This window comes from Antechinus flavipes, chromosome 5 (genome assembly GCF_016432865.1).
Source record: "Antechinus flavipes isolate AdamAnt ecotype Samford, QLD, Australia chromosome 5, AdamAnt_v2, whole genome shotgun sequence".
In the NCBI taxonomy this organism is placed as follows: domain Eukaryota; kingdom Metazoa; phylum Chordata; class Mammalia; order Dasyuromorphia; family Dasyuridae; genus Antechinus; species Antechinus flavipes.
This window is the reverse complement of record NC_067402.1, coordinates 236,351,349-236,371,884: the sequence shown is the minus strand read 5'-3', so window position 1 is coordinate 236,371,884 and position 20,536 is coordinate 236,351,349. Positions and strand designations below refer to the sequence as shown.

The 20,536-nt window shown below is 33.8% G+C and overlaps 1 protein-coding gene across 5 annotated transcripts in view; it reads right to left on the bottom strand.

The window, feature by feature from the left end:
* The window catches only part of DNM1L (dynamin 1 like), a 59,066-nt gene that overhangs the window by 21,803 nt on the left and 16,727 nt on the right, over positions 1-20,536 (bottom strand). For 3 of the 5 annotated variants that reach the window (XM_051962792.1, XM_051962793.1, XM_051962796.1), the window contains exons 3-6: positions 2,918-2,956; positions 1,119-1,165; positions 772-843; positions 74-160 (exon numbers count right to left, since the gene is read on the bottom strand). In XM_051962792.1, the coding sequence (XP_051818752.1) occupies positions 74-160; positions 772-843; positions 1,119-1,165; positions 2,918-2,956 (245 nt within the window). The remainder of the gene's footprint in view (positions 1-73; positions 161-771; positions 844-1,118; positions 1,166-2,917; positions 2,957-20,536) is intronic. The other 2 variants (XM_051962795.1, XM_051962797.1) reach the window with 1 other exon arrangement.

The following is a 20,536-nucleotide window of genomic DNA, read 5'->3' as shown; positions in this document are numbered from 1 at the left end:
CACTACATAAGACAAAAATGCCAATTAATGGGTAACATCTTACCCCAGTGAAATAAGCAAAAATTTTGCTTACCTTTGTCATACCTGGCAAATCCACAAGAGTCAGATTTACAACATTAGGTGAAAAAATTTTAAGATGAATAGGTTCAGGACTGACCCCCTAAAAATAAGTTGTTTAAAATAATACAATTAATTAAGTTATAAAAAATATCAAATTAACATACAGAGAATGAATAATTTAAAACTAATTATTCCATGAATATGTACACAGAATTAAATCGCATTATTCATATTTGACTTTCTTTAATGTCTCAGTCAGAAAGCCTTTTCTGATTCTTCAAAGCTAATTATGAACATGCATAAACCATACAAATTATTTGCTGCTGTACAAAGACAATAACCACCACCAGATTTTGGTTGAGAGCATGTATTCTCTTTTCTCTGCCTCCTTTCCCCAACTCACCAAATGTCTTAGTTCATCATGAGTAAGGGACTAGAGAACCTAAGCTGCTTGGTTTTGCCTTTGTATGTGAAATTTTCATTATCTTGAAATGCCTTTCCTTCCCTATCTTCTTTTTTCCTTAATCAGTTTCAAAACTCTTGTCTGTGAAGGTCTTCCTGAACAACTATCTAGTAAAAGTATAAGCACTTCAAGAAAATAGAATACATTCCTTATGTATACATTTCAGTGGTTTAATCAAATTTTTTTTTTCATTTCTTGTACTGACAATATCCAACCCTAAAGAATATTTCAGCTTCAAAAATTCATACCTTATTATTTCCTGAAATCCTCTCTGTTTCATTTTCAATTTCTTGTCGGATTTCATCAAAATCAGTGTATAGCTAAAACAAAGTATTAAAAATAAATAATATAAATCTTTACCTATAGAGTAAAAGACAAAGTAAGAACTGGGAAATCTTTAGCAAAATCTTAGGGTATAGAAACCTCAATTTGTTGAACAAGATAATTTTAAAAATCATTTCAAAATTTTATACACCAAATAACCAACACCAGAAACTCAATAAACACTTTTCACTATGAAAATAAAAAATATTTAAGTATTACTAAAATACAAAATGATTCCCAATTCCCCAAAACTTTTGTATTGTCTAATTACCTTATTTTTAGTATGCAGAAATTTACCCCACTCTTCTGCTTGAATACCTAAAAACAAATAATCAATATTTTAGACACTACTAAAAATAATTATTTACTTTCAGTTAAATAATAAAAAAGCCAAATTCATAGTTATATTTATCTACAATAAAATATAATATACTATTTTTTCCCTGTTTTTGAGTACCAAAAAAAAAATTTTTGATTTTGTTTTTAATTATTGTTTTAGTCTAAACCTGAGATCTCATTGGTATAGGGAATTCCCAATGGAAAAATGCAGATCAGTAATTGCTCTGCAATTGAGTTTTAGAAAGTTGCCTGTTTTACTGAAAGACTATATGACTTTCCTACAGCCAGTATATGTGACCTCTCCAGAAGAATAGAAAACTTAAATATACATCTTCTTAACTATGAGGTCTGCTCTCTATGTACCATGTCACAGCATCCTGATAAAATATAATGTCTCTGAAAGTAAAAACACCTGTCATTTACTTCAAAATTAGAAACTGTAGGTAACGAAGACATAAAAGGCCTGTGTTTACAGGCCTTATTGTCTTTTGAAATCTGCATCTGAGTCACAAAAGTACTTTTCTTCTGATTTGTTTTTTTTAATAGATATTGATAGGAAAAATCAGTTTAAAAAAATCTTTAAACTACTTTCTCTTATAAAAATAATTAATTTAAAGCTGAAAAAGATGAAAACTAAACCAAGAGTATATAATAAACCTATCTACACATATAATAAAGCAAAACCTCAACAACAAAAGAGCATGAGCATATCTACTTTTCATTCATATATGAACTCTGGTTTCTGTTAGCTGCTCAAAAATTTGACTTCACTTTATCTGTTTAAGTGAAGACCTCGATATTTTGAAAGTTCCCTAATCTCCACCCCACCCATCAATCTCCATGCCAATATAAAATAGCCTCTAAAGCGAATTTTCCCCATTTTAATATATTTGATATAAAGCCGGGGTGTAGGTGCATAGGGATTGAAGGAAGGGTAGATATTAAGTAGAAGCAGAAAACAAGACCCAGGTAATGGTCCACTTTACAGATTCAAGATATTACCACAGTGTATAAAAAAAGAACTGTTGTTACTCTGGAAATTCTTCCTATCTCTTGAGTTCAGAGATTCTGTTTTTCCTAAATTTTCCAAAAAGCACTAAACAACAACTTGCAAGTGATACTATTGAATTTCTTAGAAGAGTTGGCTATAATAAATGCTCCTAATTTTTCCAACTTAAGATTGCTTTAAAATGCTAAGTGTTAATGTAAACATACAAATTCAATCCGTTAGAAGAACCAACTTGAAAGAGGTCTTTTACAGTATATCTAAAACCAAAAACAATTTAATCACAGTAAAAGTCATATAAAATACTAAAGCTAATTAAGAGTTTCTTTGGAAGGAAAGGCAAAGAATAGCTGGGAAAATATGATCCTCTCTCATTAGCAAAATGTTTAACTACTTGAAAATATGGTACTCTCTTATAAAGTCACACTGGAAAACCCTGAATAGATGGGAACTTCTATCTCAGGAAAGAAACACATTTAATTATAGGCTTCAGTTTATTTTTTAAATATATTAATCATTACATTCACCATTAAAAAAAAAAAAAACACAACACTTCTTAGAGGCTGATACAAGCCCAAAAGGTTACAAGAATCACTAAAACCTTAAATCTATATAGTAGGAAAAAAAAATTTAAGAATGCATACACAGGTGGTAAAAAATATTCAAGCACACATGCAGGTTTATAATAGAAAAAGAGGGGACAAAACCAATTGGATAAAAGAAACCTTTAGAAAGGTGCCTTGGATTTTTCCATGTTGCAGGGTCTGCAGTTAAAAAAAAAAATAGCACAGAATGATAAGTTTAGCACTTACTGCTGAAATTGTATAGCATTTTATCAGATGTACAAAAGTATACCACATTTGAAATTGTACATATCATTCAATTACTCAGAAGCTAAAATAAGATGTTTTAAACAGATAGGAAAAAATGAGACTTTTGTACATATGTATTACATATGTGTCAATATATATGTATGTTACATATAACACTCACTCTCAACTCTAGACATTTTCTTGGGCTGCCCCCCAAGCATGTGAAATGCTCTTCCTTATCTCTGTCTTCTAAGCCAAAGTTCATAAAAAAATAAAATTTCAATAGAATTTTTATTTAAATAGAATTTCAATAGAAAGCCTTTCCCAACACCTTTTCTCTCTTAATTATTTACTATTTATCTTGTATACACCTTATTTGTTCATATTTGTTGTTTGTTGTATCCCATCCTCCTTGTTAAGAAGGTGAGCTCCTCGAGTCGAGGAACTATCTTGCAATTAATAAATAAATAACTGGTGATCAATAATAACCAAACATTTTTAATAATATGTAAGTCTATTTTTTTAAATTACTAGACAGGATTATTTACAATTAGAAAAAGTGGTTTAACCTCTTCATTTCATTGAGCAGGTGTATAAATTTAAGTGGTTTGTCTAAATGTTACGTTATTTAGATAACAGCAAAAAGGGCTTTACAATCAGGATATCTGGTTATCAGGTTAGTGGTCATTAGGCTACTTTTTACATGGTTAAATATTGTAATACCGACATTAAAAATCCGTTTCCATGTGGATTTAAACATAGGTCTTAAGTATGCTATAATCTATACTACAAATTTCCTATCAAAGCCTATTTTTGGTATGGAGGATGAGGTGGAAGTATAAAAAAGGATTTTCAGAATTTAAATAACTGACAAAGGATATATCCTTTTAATTTTTAAATTAAAATTAAATAAAATTTTAAAAATTTATTAGTATTATTTTCTAATGTATTAATCACTTTCCTATATACTTCTTCCCAACATCTCTCCCTCATAATAAAGAACTATATGAAGTCAGGCAAAACCAACCAACAGAACAAATTTTTTTGGAACACATAGGCCACATTCCATTACTACTTAGTAAGTTCAGTTGCCTTTTTTGTGTTGTTTTTATTTTGCATCAAATCTTTAATATTATGTGTAAGGACCTTCCAATTCTACTAATTACCAGAAAAAAACCACTTGAATAATTATCTAAGCATTTCCATGTTTCTCTAAATTCCTTATATTTTATCATTCCTTATGACATATTATAATATGTTCACATGGCACAATTTATTCAAATATTCCCTGAAAAAACACTAACATTATTTCTAATTTATGCATATTTTGATATATATATATGGAAGCTTTCATTTTGTCGACTTTTTTTAGAGAAGAATTGTTAAATCAAAGGATGGCATTTGTTGCATAATTACAAATTATTTTCCAGAACAATTGATTCAATTAATTGCACAGTATTGCAAAGAAATGATTCTTGATTTTTTGTGTGTCAATTCTCTTACATAGCTTGGAAATTAGATTTGATTTACTCATTTTCCTCTATTCCACAACTATTTTCCTTCCAACTACATTGATTTTCATTTATGCTAAGGCTTTAAAATGTTTTAAAAGCCAAAATTGCTGATTTATTCTTTTACGAAGTCTTTCTCATTAGGTTTCAATAAGTTGTTTTCCTCCTCCTCTTTCTTTAAAAGGAGCTTCAAAAAAATAAATAAAAGGTGCTTCCTTCCATTCTTTGAAAATGTTTTCATATTATATTCATATTTAAAGATTTAATGTTTTATATTTTGAAAAAAGATAGTTTAATTAATCCTACTTTCTGCCAAGCTGCCTTCCAATTTTCCTAACACTTATGAATGGACTCCTTTTCTCAGAAGCTTATGTTTTCTGACATGGGCTACTTACTGTATTCATTTGCTTGCTTCTTCTATTCCATTAATTTACTTTCCTAATAATCTTTTGGTTAAATAGTGGATCTGATCATCATTACTCAAATAAGGGCTGCTTAAAAGTATAATTTGAAATTGGTTAATGATATCTTTATTATTAATTTTTTCATTATATTTCTTGAGATTCTTGACTTTTATCCTTTCCAGATGAATTCTGCTATTTTGTCATGTTCAACATAAAACACTCCTGAAATAGTATTTTTATACCATGAAATCTGGAAATAAATTGAGATTCTATTGTCATTTTTATATTCATAAAATTTAGTCCTTCTACAATGAAACTCTCCAACTCTATGTGTTCTTCAATCAAAGTAAAGAATATTTTATAATTCTATTTATAGAAATCCTAAGTGTGTCTAGATATATTAATTTCTCGGTATTTTAGCAATTGTTAATTATTCTGAGTAAAATTTCTCTTATCTTTTCCTCCTCAGTTAAATGCTAATGATCTGTGAATTTCTTTTCCATATTGCTACTATTTTTAAATTATTTCAATTTTTTCATTGAATCATTTGATTGTTTTTTCTTTTTTAGTTTTCAACATTTACTTTTATAAAATTTTGATTTTCATTTTTTTTCTTTCCCTAATTGTCTCTTATCCTCTTCCCCAAGTCAGCAATCTGATATAAGTTATATCTATATAATTACATTAAATATATTTATACATTAGTCATGTTGTAAAAGAAGAATCAGAAGAAAAGGGAAAAACCACAAGATAAAACAAAAAAAGAAGTAAAAATAGTATATTTCGATCTACATTCAGACTCCATAGTTCTATGGAAGTACGTTGTTGCTATTAATATATACAATGTTCTCCTGTTTCTGTTCACTTCACTCAGCACCAGTTCATATAAGTCTTTTCAGGTTTTTCTGAAAGTAACCTGTTCTATTGTATTCCACTATATACATATACCATAATTTGTTCAGTTATTCCCAACTGATGGGCATCCTTGTGATTTCCAATTATTTGCCACCACAAAGAGAGGTGAGAGCTGCTTTGAGCATTTTTGTATGTGTTGGTTCTCCCCTCTTTTTAAAAATAATCTTTTCACAATACTTTACTAGTAGAGATAATGCTCAAACAAAGAATATGCATAGTTTTATAGCCTTTCAGGCATAGCTCCAAGCTGTTCTTTAGGATGGCTGGATCAGTTTACCTACTGTAATTTTAACCACCCAGAGTTGTTTGTGAGTTGGAGCATTTTTTTTCATATGACTATAGAAAGCTTTAAACCTGTACATATACTTCATTACTGTTGTTTCTTGAGGAAACTATCATATTTGTCTATTCCTCAATGCTGTTATCTGGGCTAAGAATTGGGCTAAGACTTGCTAGGGAGAAGAAAGGTGAGTTAGAAAAACAGATGTTAAAAGAAGTGAATAAATTGAGCTGAGAGGTGAATACTTAGGGGAGGTACAGCTGAATAAGTATGGCAAGTAGGTATGTTTGGATCACAGACTGTTGAGATTAGCAATTAGGTAGGAGAGTTTCTTTTAGGATTTCAATTAGGTAGGAGGTGTCAATATTTTAGGATGAGTGGATTTAGATTAAAGTGAATAGGCCCTCCTTTGGCAGGAATACATGGAGGAAGTACATTCCAGTGAGCTATGACTATCAGAAAGACTGGCTGAGGTATAATTTAGGGGAGAAAGTGAGGTAGGATTATAGCTGCAGGGAAGATGGAAGAGTAGGTAGGGGTACACAGAAGAGGTGGATGATAGAATACAGTTAGAGCTAGCAGATAAAAGGGGGGTATAGGAGGAGCTGGGAGAGAGAGGTGAATAGAAAGCTTTGATTTCTCTTTGTCTATGCTTATTACTTCAAATGTCTTCTTCATCTTACAGTTATAGATAGCACTTCTAAAATTATATTACTCTGTTTTACTTAGACTTTATTAGAAAAGCTTCTACTGTTTTTCTCCTTTACAAATAATTATTGCTATTAATTGTAACTCTAGTTATATTAATAAATGTTCCTTTTATTTTAGGACATCTTTCTGTTAAGCTTGTAGAGGGCTGAAATACTGAAAAGGTGTGCTTGAATCAGACAATAGAGCACTAAGGCTAATTACTATACAATGTGAGATAATGGCTCTCTATATATGTATTAGGTGAGATGTGATGTGATTGGCTCTCTCACCATTGGTGCTTGCTGAATGTTTGGTGGTTAGGTAATCATAAGCAAGGATTGGAGGGTTGAGGGCTCGGGATCACTTGGTGGCAGAATGAGGAGAGAGGCTGGAGACTCCAAACTCCAGAATCCAGGATACATCTTTGGCAAGCCGTGTGGCAGCTTGCCTGAATCTTTCACTTCTCCCTCTAAAGACCAAAAACTTTGATTGATCCTGACTCTGACTGATCCTGAGACCCTCCAGGGAGCTAGCTCAGCCATTATATTTGGTGCCCCAACGTGGATTAAGGGCCTGCCCACAAAGCTCAGTTGTAATTTCAGTGAAGAAGTCCCTGTAACCAGGAAGTAGGGTGAATATTAAAATAGACAAGCAGGAAACTTTGTTAAAAGCTGAAATGGGGCAGATACTAGAAAAAGAACCTCTCCTCCACCCCCCACCCCCCACCCCCATCCCCAGGGAGCTCTATGGAAAGCATACTTGCTAAGAGACAAGGTTTGCTTGTAACTTGGGAGCAGATTGATGGACTCCTTGGAATTCCCTTTATTTGTTGTAAGAAAGAAATCTAGAAAATGGAAAATGTTTTTTGATTTAAGTAAAATAAATGAACAGATGGAAATTAGGGTAATACTTCAGCCTGAACTTCCATCTCCTACTCAATTGCCAAGAAAACGGCCTCTTTGGGTTATACACATTAAGGACTGTTTCTATTCTATCCCTCTGGATAAGAAGGATATGGAAAAAATTGCCTTTTAAGTGTCGAGTGTTAACTTAGGCTTTTTAAGATATGAATGGAAAGTTCTGCCACAGGGAATGAAAAATAGCCCTACTATGTGCCAAATATATGTTACTGCCATTCTTGTTCCAGTAAGAAAAGCATTTCCAAAAGTTTATGTTGTTACATTATATGGATGATATATTGGGATGTGCATCTGAGGAGCAAATGTTAGAAACATGTCTACAAAAGACCACAGAAACACTAAGGAACTACAAATTGCATACAGTTCAAGAAAAAATTCAAAGACATGCTCCTATTCAATATTTAGGATATGAAGTATACCCTAAGTGCTTATAGTACAAAAACTTTCCTTAAGAACAGAAAAGCTAATCACCTTAAATGACTTTGAGAAATTGATAGAAATGGAATATTATTGTTCTGTAAGGAATGACCAGCGGAATGAATACAGAGAGGACTGACGAGCTTTACATGATCTGATGCTAAGTGAAATGAGCAGAACCAGGAGATCATTATATACCCTCAACAATGATACTGTTTGAGGATGTATTCTGATGGAAGTGGATCTCTTCGATAAAGAGAGCTAATTCAGTTTCAATTGATCAAGGATGGACAGAAGCAGCTACACCCAAAGAAAGAACACTGGGAAATGAATATAAACTGCTTGCATTTTTGTTTTTCTTCCCAGGTTATTTATACCTTCTGAATTCAATTCTCCCTGTGCAACAAAAAAACTGTTCGGTTCTGTACACATATATTGTATCTAGGATATACTGTAACCTATTCAACATGTAAAGGACTGCTTGCCATCTGGGGAAGGGGGTGGAGGGAGGGAGGGGAAAAATCGGAACAGAAGTGAATGCAAGGGATAATGCTGTAAAAAATTACCCTGGCATGGGTTCTATCAATAATAAGTTATTTAAAAAAAAAAAAAGAGAGAGAGAGAAACTGATAGAAGATAGCTCAAGAGACTTTGAGAGAAGCTGAACTGGCTTTATCCAATGTGGTTGAGTCACTCAAAAATCCTTGGAAATATCAGTCTTTGCTGTAAAAGAGGCACCCATAGCAGTTCTTCATCAAGGAGACAGTGGGTGAAACTCCCACTACAACCAGAACAAAGGCTTACTCCTTACCCAGTGCTTGTGGTCAGAATTTTATTAAAGGCCATTAAGCAAGTAGTACAATTATCAGGATAAGACTTGACAAGATATATACCTTTTATACCAATGGACAAATTAATATATGCTGTGAAACCATCCTAGAGTAGCAAATTTTATTGGTCACAGCTCCAAATTTTACACACAGATCTCCATTAAACATAATCCAGCTATAACATAATTGGCAATGAATTTTTGAAGAAAAGGCTTCTAAAGTTCCTCTTAAAAGACCGACATCCAAACATAACATTTGTGTTGTATGTAGCCAGAAGTTCTTTTCCGTCCACTCAGCAGAATGAATTTTATGCAATTATTCCAGCTCTTACTTATTATCCAGGAGATATAAATATAATATCTGATTCAGCCTATTCAGTAGGTGTGGTACAAAGAATTGCCACAGTCCAAATAAAATTTGTAGCTTCTTATATCAGCTCTTTAAGAAATTTCAAGAATAAGTGAGAAAGCATCCAGGTAAGATTTATATCTTGCATGTCTACTCACATAGTGGACTTCCAGGTCCTATTTTTGATGGTAATTCAAAAGCAGATAAGCCTTCTAACCATGTTAGCTAATACTCTTTTATTTCAGAAAGCCCAAGAATCTCATTCTAAATATCATCAGGCTGCTCGAGCTTTACGTTTGCAATTTGGGATAACAAAAAAGGAAGGTAAAAGTCTATTCATCTTGCCTTCCTTTCTATGTTCCTACACTCCCTCCAGGGAAGAACCCTCATGGTTTGAGACCCAATGAAATTTGGCAAATGGATGTGACCCATTATAAATCTTTTGGTTGTTTGTCTTTTATCCATGTTGTAGTAGACACCTTTTCAGGATTTACTTTTGCAATACCAGCAGCAAAAGAGTCAGCACAGCCCGAGTGGTCACTGAATTCCTTATATAAACATTTGCAATTATGGGTGTGCCACAAGCAATAGAAATAGATAATGGACCTGCATATACTTCTAAACATTTGCACACTTTTATGCACAGTATCAGATTTTATACACCACTGACACACCTTTTTATTCCTCAAGGACAGGCAATGGTAGAGAGTAGAAACAGAGACATCAAGACACTCTTCCAAAAATAAAAGAAAGGGGGAGCCACAGATAACCCTTGAGAACTTCTAAATTTAGGTCTTTATACAATTAACTTCCTTGACTTTTGATAAAGATTCACTGGCTCAGGCAGACAGGTTTTATAACCTGCCAGAAAGGGTAGTGTCCAGTGCGAGCAGCTCCACTATCTTTAGATAATTGCCAGGTGATGTGGAAAGATCCAGAAAGTAGTGAATGGAAGGGACAAGATAGGTTAACTGCTTGGGGGAGAGAATTTGCTTGTATCTCTACAGATGGAGAAGGAATCGGATGGGTGCCAACAACCCGTATTCACCTTGTCCATCGGAGAGACATGGAGAAGACCCTTGAAACCAAGAAGACTCAAAAAACATCGGGTAGTTCTATCACTGACTGTGCCCACCACTGAAAGAGCATGGCAATTATGGCAATTGATTCATGGACATCAAAAATTGTTAATGAGATTGATGCAGGACTTGAAAACCCTCAGGAATCATTGGAATCCCTGAGACAGGATAAGATTGTTGTAGGACTTGAAAACCCTCAGGAATCATTAGATTCCCAAGACATGATGAGACTGTTGCGGGACTTTAAAATCTACAGGAATCATTGGATTCCCCAACACATAGTAAGACTGTTGCAGGACTTCAAAAATTTTGCAGGGATCACTGGATTCCCTGACACATAAAGTAATGGACAACAGATTGGTTTTGGACTATCTCTTGGCTGCTGAAGGAGGCGTATGTATGATTGTTATTCACATGCCCTCCTTCTAGGGCTTCTGGAAATCTTTTACAATACCATGTTGATTCATATTGTTTGTTATATCACTACTTGCCTGTGCAATTCATGTTTGTTATACCACATTTTGCCTGCACCGGCTGTGGGGAGAGTCATCACTACTAGCCTGTGCTTTACTGCTATGCGTCTGTGTAATACCTCCCATGCTGATAGATCTGTGTATATCTGTTTCTAGTAAGACCCTTCAGCCCAGAAACCCACTAATATCTGGCTTGACTCCCCACTTCTCTTTGATGTTTTTCATCTCTCTTCCTGAGAAGTCAGAGATGGCGTGAGCACCTGTGAGAGAGAAGTCAGAGAGGGTGTGAGCACCTGTGTTCTAAAACAAAAGAAAGCAGAAGATGTAGAAGGCTGAAACTCGGAAAAGGTGTGCTTGAATGAGACAACAGAACACTTAAGACTAATTACCTATCTGATGTGAGATAATGGCTCTATATACATATATTTAGATGAGATGGTGATGTGATGGCTCTCCTCACCATTGGTGCTTACTAATTGTTTGGTGGTGAGGTAATTGTAGGCAAGGATTGGAGGATTAAAGGAGATAAGTCGGGGTCACTTGGTGGCAGGATGAGGAGGAGAGAGGCTAGAACCTTTGGACTCCAGAATCCAGGATACATCTTTGGCAAGCCGTGTGGCAGCTTGCCTGACTCTTTCACTTCTCTCTCTAAAGACCAAGAACTTTGATTGATCCTGACTCTGACTGATCCTGAGAGACCCTCCAGGGAGCTAGCCCGGATATTATAAAGATGGTATTTTTTGTATGTATCAATTTTGTGCATTAATTTTTATGTATCAATGAAAGCCATTTATGATAAAATCATGAAATTTTTAATTTTTTTAAAATATTCTTGTAATCACAGGTATTCTAACATTACACTACCTTCTTTTTTAAAAGATAAATCCAATCGGGTCACAGTGAATAATATTTTTAGTATGTTATATCAGTAACATGCTATATGCGCCTTGCTATTACTAATACTTCAGCTAATATTTGGACATCAATATTCACTAATGGTATTGCTTCATAATTTTTTTTTTTTTTTTGCTTTCTCTCTCAATTTGAGTATGAGAACCATATTTGTCTCAAAACTGGAATCTGGTAAAATGATATCTTCCTTTTGCAAAAAGTATATTAGGAAAGCAACTAAAATATTCATACCCTTTGACAAAAAGTCCATTGCTTAAAAGAAGGCAACAAAGAAAAGCTTCATGTTTGCCATTTCTTATAGTAGCAAAGAAGCAAAAGCAAAGAAAATGCCCATTATTTTAGAAAGTGTATGCACATAATAATATGCATAGAGTAAAATATTGCTACTCTACAAGAAACAATGAAAATGACAACTGATATTAATTATGCAATCAAAATGAAGGAGGTAAAACCATAAGAACACTATATTCAATAACTAAAACAGAGTAAATAACAAAATAATTAAAATGTAGTGCAATGGAATTATGGCTGGGCTTGGCCCCATACCAATACTATGAAATTTTTCTTTTTATATGAACTTTTAAAAAATAACTTTTTTCTTATATAAAACGTCATGTTTGTTGAAACTGCATTTTCTTCCTTTTAGCCAATATCCCTCTCTTGAGGTTATGTTGACATAAGATACAAAAAAGTTCCCCTTCTCACCAATAAATATGATGAAATATCAATCTCACACTCAAATTAAAAAAAATTTTTTGGGGGGGACAGGAATTAAAAGAACCAAATAGTACAATAAATCTAAACTGGCACTGATCCAAAGGTGTCAAACTTTTGCCAAACTTCTCAAAAGAGGTCTTTAACTTTCCCACTTATTCCCCCAAAACACACCGAATCAAAATCTCAGAAATGTTAAGAATCTCAAAGGCTACTTATTCCAAATTATATGTAACTGAACGAGAACGCCCTCTATAATTCCACTTTGGGATGTTTTCCCTGAAAACAAGCAAAATCTGTTTCTCTTCAACTTCTAACCAATGTCCCTTGTTCACTATGCCTCATAAGAAAAATAATTTAGTATTTCTTTTCATATAATAGTTCTTTAAATACTTCTCCCTAAGTCTTCTTTTCCTGTTTCCTTTAAATGACCTTTTCCCCCTGAGGCAATTGGGGTTAAATGACTTGCCCAGAGTCACACAGCTAGTTCAGTGTCTGAGGCCAGATTTGAAGTCAGGTCCCCCTGACTTCAGGGCTGGTACTCTATCCACTGAGCCTTGTAGCTGGCCCTTTAAATGACTCTTACATAACATTCTTCTATTCCCTCATCTCCTCTGTAAATGTTTCAGATTGCTCATTTCTTTCACAAAATGTAACACTAAAAACTAAATGTAACATTTCATATCTGGCCAACGTAGAGCAAAATAAAAATGCAACTATTATTTCCTGTAATTTGTTCAAGATTCTCAATCAGTCTACTGCATTGGCTGCCATGTGATACAACTGATTGATTTTAATCCTTCAAGTCAACTAAAACCCGCAAATTTTTTTCAAGAGAACTTTGCCTAATAATTATTTCCTTGGCCTGTACTTACTTTAAAGATTTTTCAAACTAAGCCAAAGCATTTATATTAGATTACATCAAGTATTATTTAAATGGACTACTAACATCTTTTTACATCTTAAATCTTGTCAAAATCACTCTAACAATTTCTTATCATTTATGAATTTGACAAGAATGCCATTTATAACTTTATTCGTTATCAATGAAAATGTTTAGTGGCACAGGACCAAGAACAGAGCCCTGTAAATACTACACTAGTGACAATTCCTTCCAAGTCAACCATAACCCATTAAATTTAAACAACTCTTTTGAGTCTAGGCATTCAATGACGTCTGAAGTCATTAAACCATACCATCACCTGGCGTATGTTTTTCCTTTTTATCCACAACACTGGCAAAGTGTTTCTTCAAACATTTTGTGGCAATAATTGAGGTTGACTCCTCCTCTGAGAGTGGGATTATGGGAGGTATGAATTTGGATATCTCATACTGAACCCTGAAATCTCGTGTGAATTAATGTGTGAGCTAAAGTGTGACCTCTCAAAGGTATTAACTTAAGCATTATTTCTATCAACTTCTGGCCCATAACATCTCCATTGAGTTATCACTAGGATTCTAACAGAAATATATGTATGCATAGCATCCACTGATCGAACAATCTAATATCTATTGTCTATACCTACACACCCTACACATATGTACACAGAGGAAGTCAAATTAATCTGACATGCTGGCTTGAAGAAATACTGTTTCTTTCCCTTTCTAAATATTCATGAATAATATATTTTATATTCTAAAAATTTGCCAAGAATCAAGATCAAGCTTACAGGGTATACACCCTTTCTTTTTTGAAAATCAAGGCATTTGTGGGAAGACAGTGATATAGGATAATAAATTTCAAGCTCAATCATAGACTTGAAAAATCAAGAAGACTTGGGATAGAACTGTGGTTCTATTGATACAATCGCAGATGATTTCGAGGCTTTAACCCAAGTGGTGTCAACACCTCCAGGGTAGCTGCCCAGAAACACCAAATGGAGAACCCTGGGGCTAAGTGGGTGTGGATGGAGCCTCAGTAGGAACAACAGAAACTTTCATCTCTGACTGTGGAATCTGCTCTAAGTCCAGAAAGACTAAGTGAACCTCTGCTGACTGGGAACACCAGGCCCAGCTAGGTAGGATGCAGAGAATGGGCAAGGAACCAGCATACCTAATGAGTACAGAGACCAGTGGGGGGGTTGGGGGAAGAGGGGGAGATAATGCTACTGGCTCTGCACTTACAAGAGAGTGGAGTTCTTGGTTTGGTGTTTCTGGTCACAATGGAAAACTAAAGGGAACTTTGAGGCACCATCTCCCCAGCCCATGATTAGACGTGTTTACAACTAATCATTATTTAAAAAATAAATGAACTGACAAAGAAAGACACTTCCCCTCCCCCCACTCCCTCCGCAATTGAAATATATTATGGGAACAGGAAAGATCTGGGTTCATCTTCAGAAGACACTTTAGTTTAAAAAAAAAAAAAATTTCTCCCCAAACAGAATTGATAGAACTCAAAAAAGAATTTAAAAATCAAATGAAAGACACTGAGGAAAAACTAAAAGAAAATGTAAAAACCATCAAGAACAACAAGATTATGAAAAACAGTTAACCAACTAGAAAAGGAGGTACAGAGACTCAAAGATGAAAATAATTCTTCGAAAATTAGAATTGGGCAAGAAGTCAGTGATCAAGAAAAAACAAAAGAGATCATAAAGAATGAGAAAACAGAACAGAATGTGAAATATCTTATAAGAAAGATAACAAATCTCTTGAAGGGATTGAGAAAATTTAATAATTGGACTGGGGCAGCTAAGTGGCGCAGTGGATAGAGGACCAGCCATGCCTGAAGTCAAGAGAACCAGAATTCAAATCTGGCCTCAGACCTTTAACTTCCTAGCTGTGTGACCCTAGGGCAAGTCACTTAACCCCAATTACCTCAAGGGAAAAAAAAGAATAACTGGAATGCCAGAGAATTATGACCAAAAAGAGAACCTTGACATAATAATCCAGGAAAATTGTCCTGGAGTGAGAGATAGAGCATGAGAGAAAACATGAAAGGAAAACAGAAATAGAAAAAAATCTACCAATCACCATCTTAAAGAGATTCTTTGTGGAAAACACATAGGAATATTATTGACAAATTTTGAAAACCCCTAGATCAAGAAGAAAATTTTGCAAGAAACAAGAAAAAAAACTCAAATACACTAGATCATATTTACAATTAGAATTGTACAAAACTTAGTAGCAGCTGTAATAAAAAACCGTAGATCCTGGAAATCATGTCTACTGACAATCAAAAGAACTAGGCCTATCATATCCAAGCAAAAATATCTACAGTTTTGAAATTCTTAAATGAATATTTAACGAACTTACAGATTTTCAGGACTTTCCATCAACCAAACCTGAACTTAACAGAAAATTTTAACATATAAAAGCCAATATAAAAAAAAATCAACTTTAATGAACTCAACATGGACAAACTGTGTAAACATACACAAATTGTTATTTTTCCATAGTAAATGTATACTATATGTTTAAGATTCATATCAACAAGAGGATAGCTCAAAAGAAAGGTTGGTAGGGTTAAACTAAAAAATAGAAATCATGTTATACAAATGAGATACAGAGGAAGAGTAAACATACAGAGGCATTAAATGGGAGAGGAAGATTTGTAGTTATGAAAACCTACTCACATCAAGAATGTGTGAAGAGGCAATACTATATATATACCATGAAGGTATATATTGCACCCTCCAAAATCTATAAAGAAATAAGGGGGGGAAGAGATGGCAAACCAGGAAGCAAAGGGTAAAGGAAGGATCCTTGGATAGAGGGAGGTTAAGTAATACTAAGGCAAGTTATGGAGCAGATTTAATTAGAGAGTTGGCAGGGATGGGAAAGATTGTGTAAGTGTATGCAGGTATGTATAGATCTACATACATATACATAAATATATCTTTTCATAACTGTAGCTTGCTTGGTAGTGATGGGGGGATGAAAGGGGAAAAAAAATAAAAAGTAAATATGGTGTGCAGCAGAGAACCAAAAAACAATTTACAAGGAAGAAAAAATGGATATTCACTAATATAATTTTATACACACACACACACACACACACACACTTTCTTGATCTAGTAATTTGTTGTAAAAGACAAAAAAAGAAAATCAAGGCATTTGCTCATCTCTTCAGCACTATAGCATACCTTTTCTTTGCCTTTAACTTACCAAAAACAGCTAACTCATCTACCTATCATTTCAGCATCCTCAAATGCAGTTCATCTGATGAATAGAACTTACCAAGCTAAATGTTACTTTATCAAGTTATCTTTTATTTCAACATCCTATTATCTATTTTGTTGCTAGCCTGTCTAGATAAAATCATTTTCTTATTAACACCTAATATTTGCAAAGTACTCTACACATTTCATCTGAACAACCCTGAGAAGCTGATGCATTTTTTTGTATGAAGAAACTAAGGCAAATATTAAATGACTTGCCATTAAATAACACAGTTAGGCTAGTTAAATGGCTATATTTCAGGCTTTCTTAAACTAAAGTCCAGCATTCCAGCTGCTATGCCACCTAGTAGCCTAAACAGAAAACTTTAGTCACATCTGCATAGTGTCTTCCATTATTACTGTTCTGTCATTAAGCATCAGTCTTATCCCTCCATGAATATAAATAATTTAATAAACATTATTAAGCACTCATTACATGCCAGCTGCTTTGCTGGAGATATGAAAACACAGGCACAAATACCAAAAAACATCTCCTATCTTCTCATGAAACTTCTATCAAAGAAACTTTTCCATCAAGGGAAACTACATATAAATATACACACATATACATGAAAACATTACATACATATATTTATTCAAAGTAAACTACCAAATCACAGAGAGAAGGGGGACCTAAATGAGGTAAACCTCAAGACTATCTGACATTTGATCTACATCTTAAATGAAAGCCAGAGATTTTAAGAGCCAGAGTTGAAAAGGAAATGCATCTAGGTTTTATCCCCAGTGTTAGTACTTGACACAAAGCTTGTGCTTAATCTTTCTTACTTGATTGCTGGCACTCTTGCAAGTTGGGGTGAAACACATGCTATTGTACAATGAGAGGAGTGGCTAGAAGGTCCTAACTTAGAATCTAAGACCTAGCAGAATGCTCAAGCTGGGGATGAATCAATCATAGTAAGATTTACAGTGGAAAATCTAAGCTCAAGGGATACTACAAGAAGCCTATGTGTACTACTAAAGGCTGAGGAAAGAACATATTCACTTTTCCCAAGCTGCCAGAGTAGAATGGTAAGTGGTTTGCCTTCCTATTTTCTCTTGCTTCCCTATCCTTTCTTCTTTGGTCAAGAAAACAGAACCCACTAGACTTCTTATCTTAGATTCAACTATAATACCAAATTTTACTAGTAAATGTTATAGTTAATACAAGTTATTCCCCAATTGATAAATGATCAAGCAATATGAATAATTTTCAGATAAAGAAATCAAAGCTATCTAGGCATGGAAAAAAAAATGTCCTGAATCACTTTGGATTAGGGAAATACAAGTTAAAACAATTCTCAAATTGGCTAAGATAAGAGGAAATGATAATGATAATGTTGGAGAGAAATGTGGGAAAACTCGAACACTAATACATTGTTGGTTGAGTTGTGAAATGACCCAACCATTCTAGAGAGCAATTTGTAATTCAGCTCAAAGAGCTATAAAATATACCCTTTGATCCAGCAGTGCCACTACTGGGTTTGTATCCCAAAGAAATCATGAAAGAGTTTAGAACTCTTTTTGTGGTAGCAAGGAATGAGAAAAATATTTATTGGGGAATGCCCAAATAAGTTATGATACATAAAAGTAATGGAATAATATTGTTCTATAAAAACAATCAACAAGGTGATTTTAGAAAAGTCTGGAAAGATTTACAAGAACTGATGCTAAGTTAAACAAACAGAATCAGGAAAAAATTGTATACAGCCACAATGTGCAATGATCAACTATATGATCCAAGGCAATCCCAATAAACTTTGAATGGAAAACTCCCATCAGCATCTAGAGAGAAAAATATGGAAACTAAATGTAAATCAATACATGCTAGACTCACTTTTCCCCTTTCCCTTTTTTTTTCCTTGTGGTTTTTCCTTTTCTGATTTTTCTCTTCTAACATGATTCATAAGGAAATATATATATATATATATAAAAATCTAAGTATATATACCCCCGTACCCCCAATTTTTTTCCTCTATCATTCTTATTTGGTTAAAAAAAATTTTTTTTAATTCAATCTCTATCATTTGCTTTAACTCTTCTAGGAATTCCTATTTAGGTTGTGTTCAAGTTAAATCTTTCTTAGAGATTTTGGTTGTAGATGTTTTCAAATCACTGTGTTCTTTGTATCTTGAGCTTTCCTATGACAATAGTAGCTTGGGTTCTTTGTTCATGCTTGCAGCTTCTTGACATTATACTTTACATTAGCAGTTTCAGTACTGGAAAAGATATCTGTCCTTAGTTTTTCCTCTATTTGCCAACACAGTCTGAGTACTTGCAAGTCTTCAGTGCTTGGAAAGTGTTATGATTGGGGGGGAGGAGGGGAGAAGAAGAAATAGGCCTATTCATACCTTTTCTTGAATGAGCTCTACAAATTCTTTAACAAAGTTATGGTCTGTTGTCTTGTGTGTGACTGAGTTTCAGTAGACTTTTAGCTTTCTGGGAGGTTTTGCAGGTTCAAAGAAACTGAATTGCTGGCATCTTTTTGGTATTATTTTCCTGCCCTCTTTTTTCCATTGTAGTCTAATGTGCTAAGCTAAAGGTTAGAACTTGCTCTTTAAATGCAGCCATATAACTATGTTTCTGGAGTTTTTGCTCAGTATTCAGTTTACGTGACTGCTTCTCTGACCTGGAACTGCATAATGGGTGACACAGCTTCCAAACAGCACCTATTCCTATTCCTTGCATAAATTCAGGGGTCCCCTGGGATCTCTGTTTTAATGCCTTGTTGTCTAATCTGTCCCTAGTGGATACAATATTCCAGATTTCTCTGCTTTTGCTGCCTTTGGGCTAGAAAAATGACCCACTGTGACTTTGTTTTGGTTTTCTCAATCAGAATTCAATTTGGTATTTTTTCCCTAGCTAATTGAGGTGGAAATAATATATTCAGAAAGTAAGGCAAAAATGCTTAGTCTCATTTTGCCACCCTGACTTTTGTAACACTGACCAATACTTAATGTGTATTGTGATCCTTTTCATTTTTCAAAAAATGGAGAAAGGGATGTGTTTCAAACTATTGTTCTCTATATAATAAAATGCATCACAAAATTAGAGCTGGAAAGAATTTTGTATATTAAGTCCTACTCCCCTTATTTTACAAATGTCTTGAAACACAGAGACGTGTTAAGAGATAAATTCCTATGTTCTTTTCAGCTCTCTCTAAATGCTTATATACTCCTAGAATTATTGCTTTAGGACTGGTCTAACCATATAATTATAAGTTATATATATAAAACAGTTTCACTATCTCCTTTCCTTGTTAGTGTCCTTAAGTACCAAATAATGATTTGACTTAAATTCAGGAGTGAGAATTACTATTTTTCTCAAACAATCATGTTGACAATCCTGGTTCTTTAATATCCCCCAGTTGTATATATTAAGATTACCTTCATACTTTTCCCACAACATAAACCATATGACTCAAAATGTAGCAGCACTTTCTCTTGTTATTGTACAAGTTAATACAATTTTTACATAATTTCCATTGAAATTATAGAAAGAGAATTAAAGATGTACAAAACCTTATTGATGAAAACAACTCCTTAAAAATTAAAATTGGCCAAATGGGATAAAAATCTGTGACCCCAAAAATAAAACAAAGCAAAAAAAGAGTGAATAAAATAGAAGAAAATATAAATATCTTCACAGAAAAAACAACTGACCTGGAAAAAAGGTCAAGGAGAGATCATTTAAGAATCACTAGTCTCCCAAAAGCCATAAACAAAAAGCTTAGAAATTATATTTCAAAAGATTTATAAAAGAAAACTGCTTAGATATCCTAGAACCAGAGGGTAAAATAGAAAATGACAATGGTTACCTCCTGAAAGCAACCCCCAAAATGAAAATTCCAAAATCCAAAATTTCTAGGTCAAGGAGAGA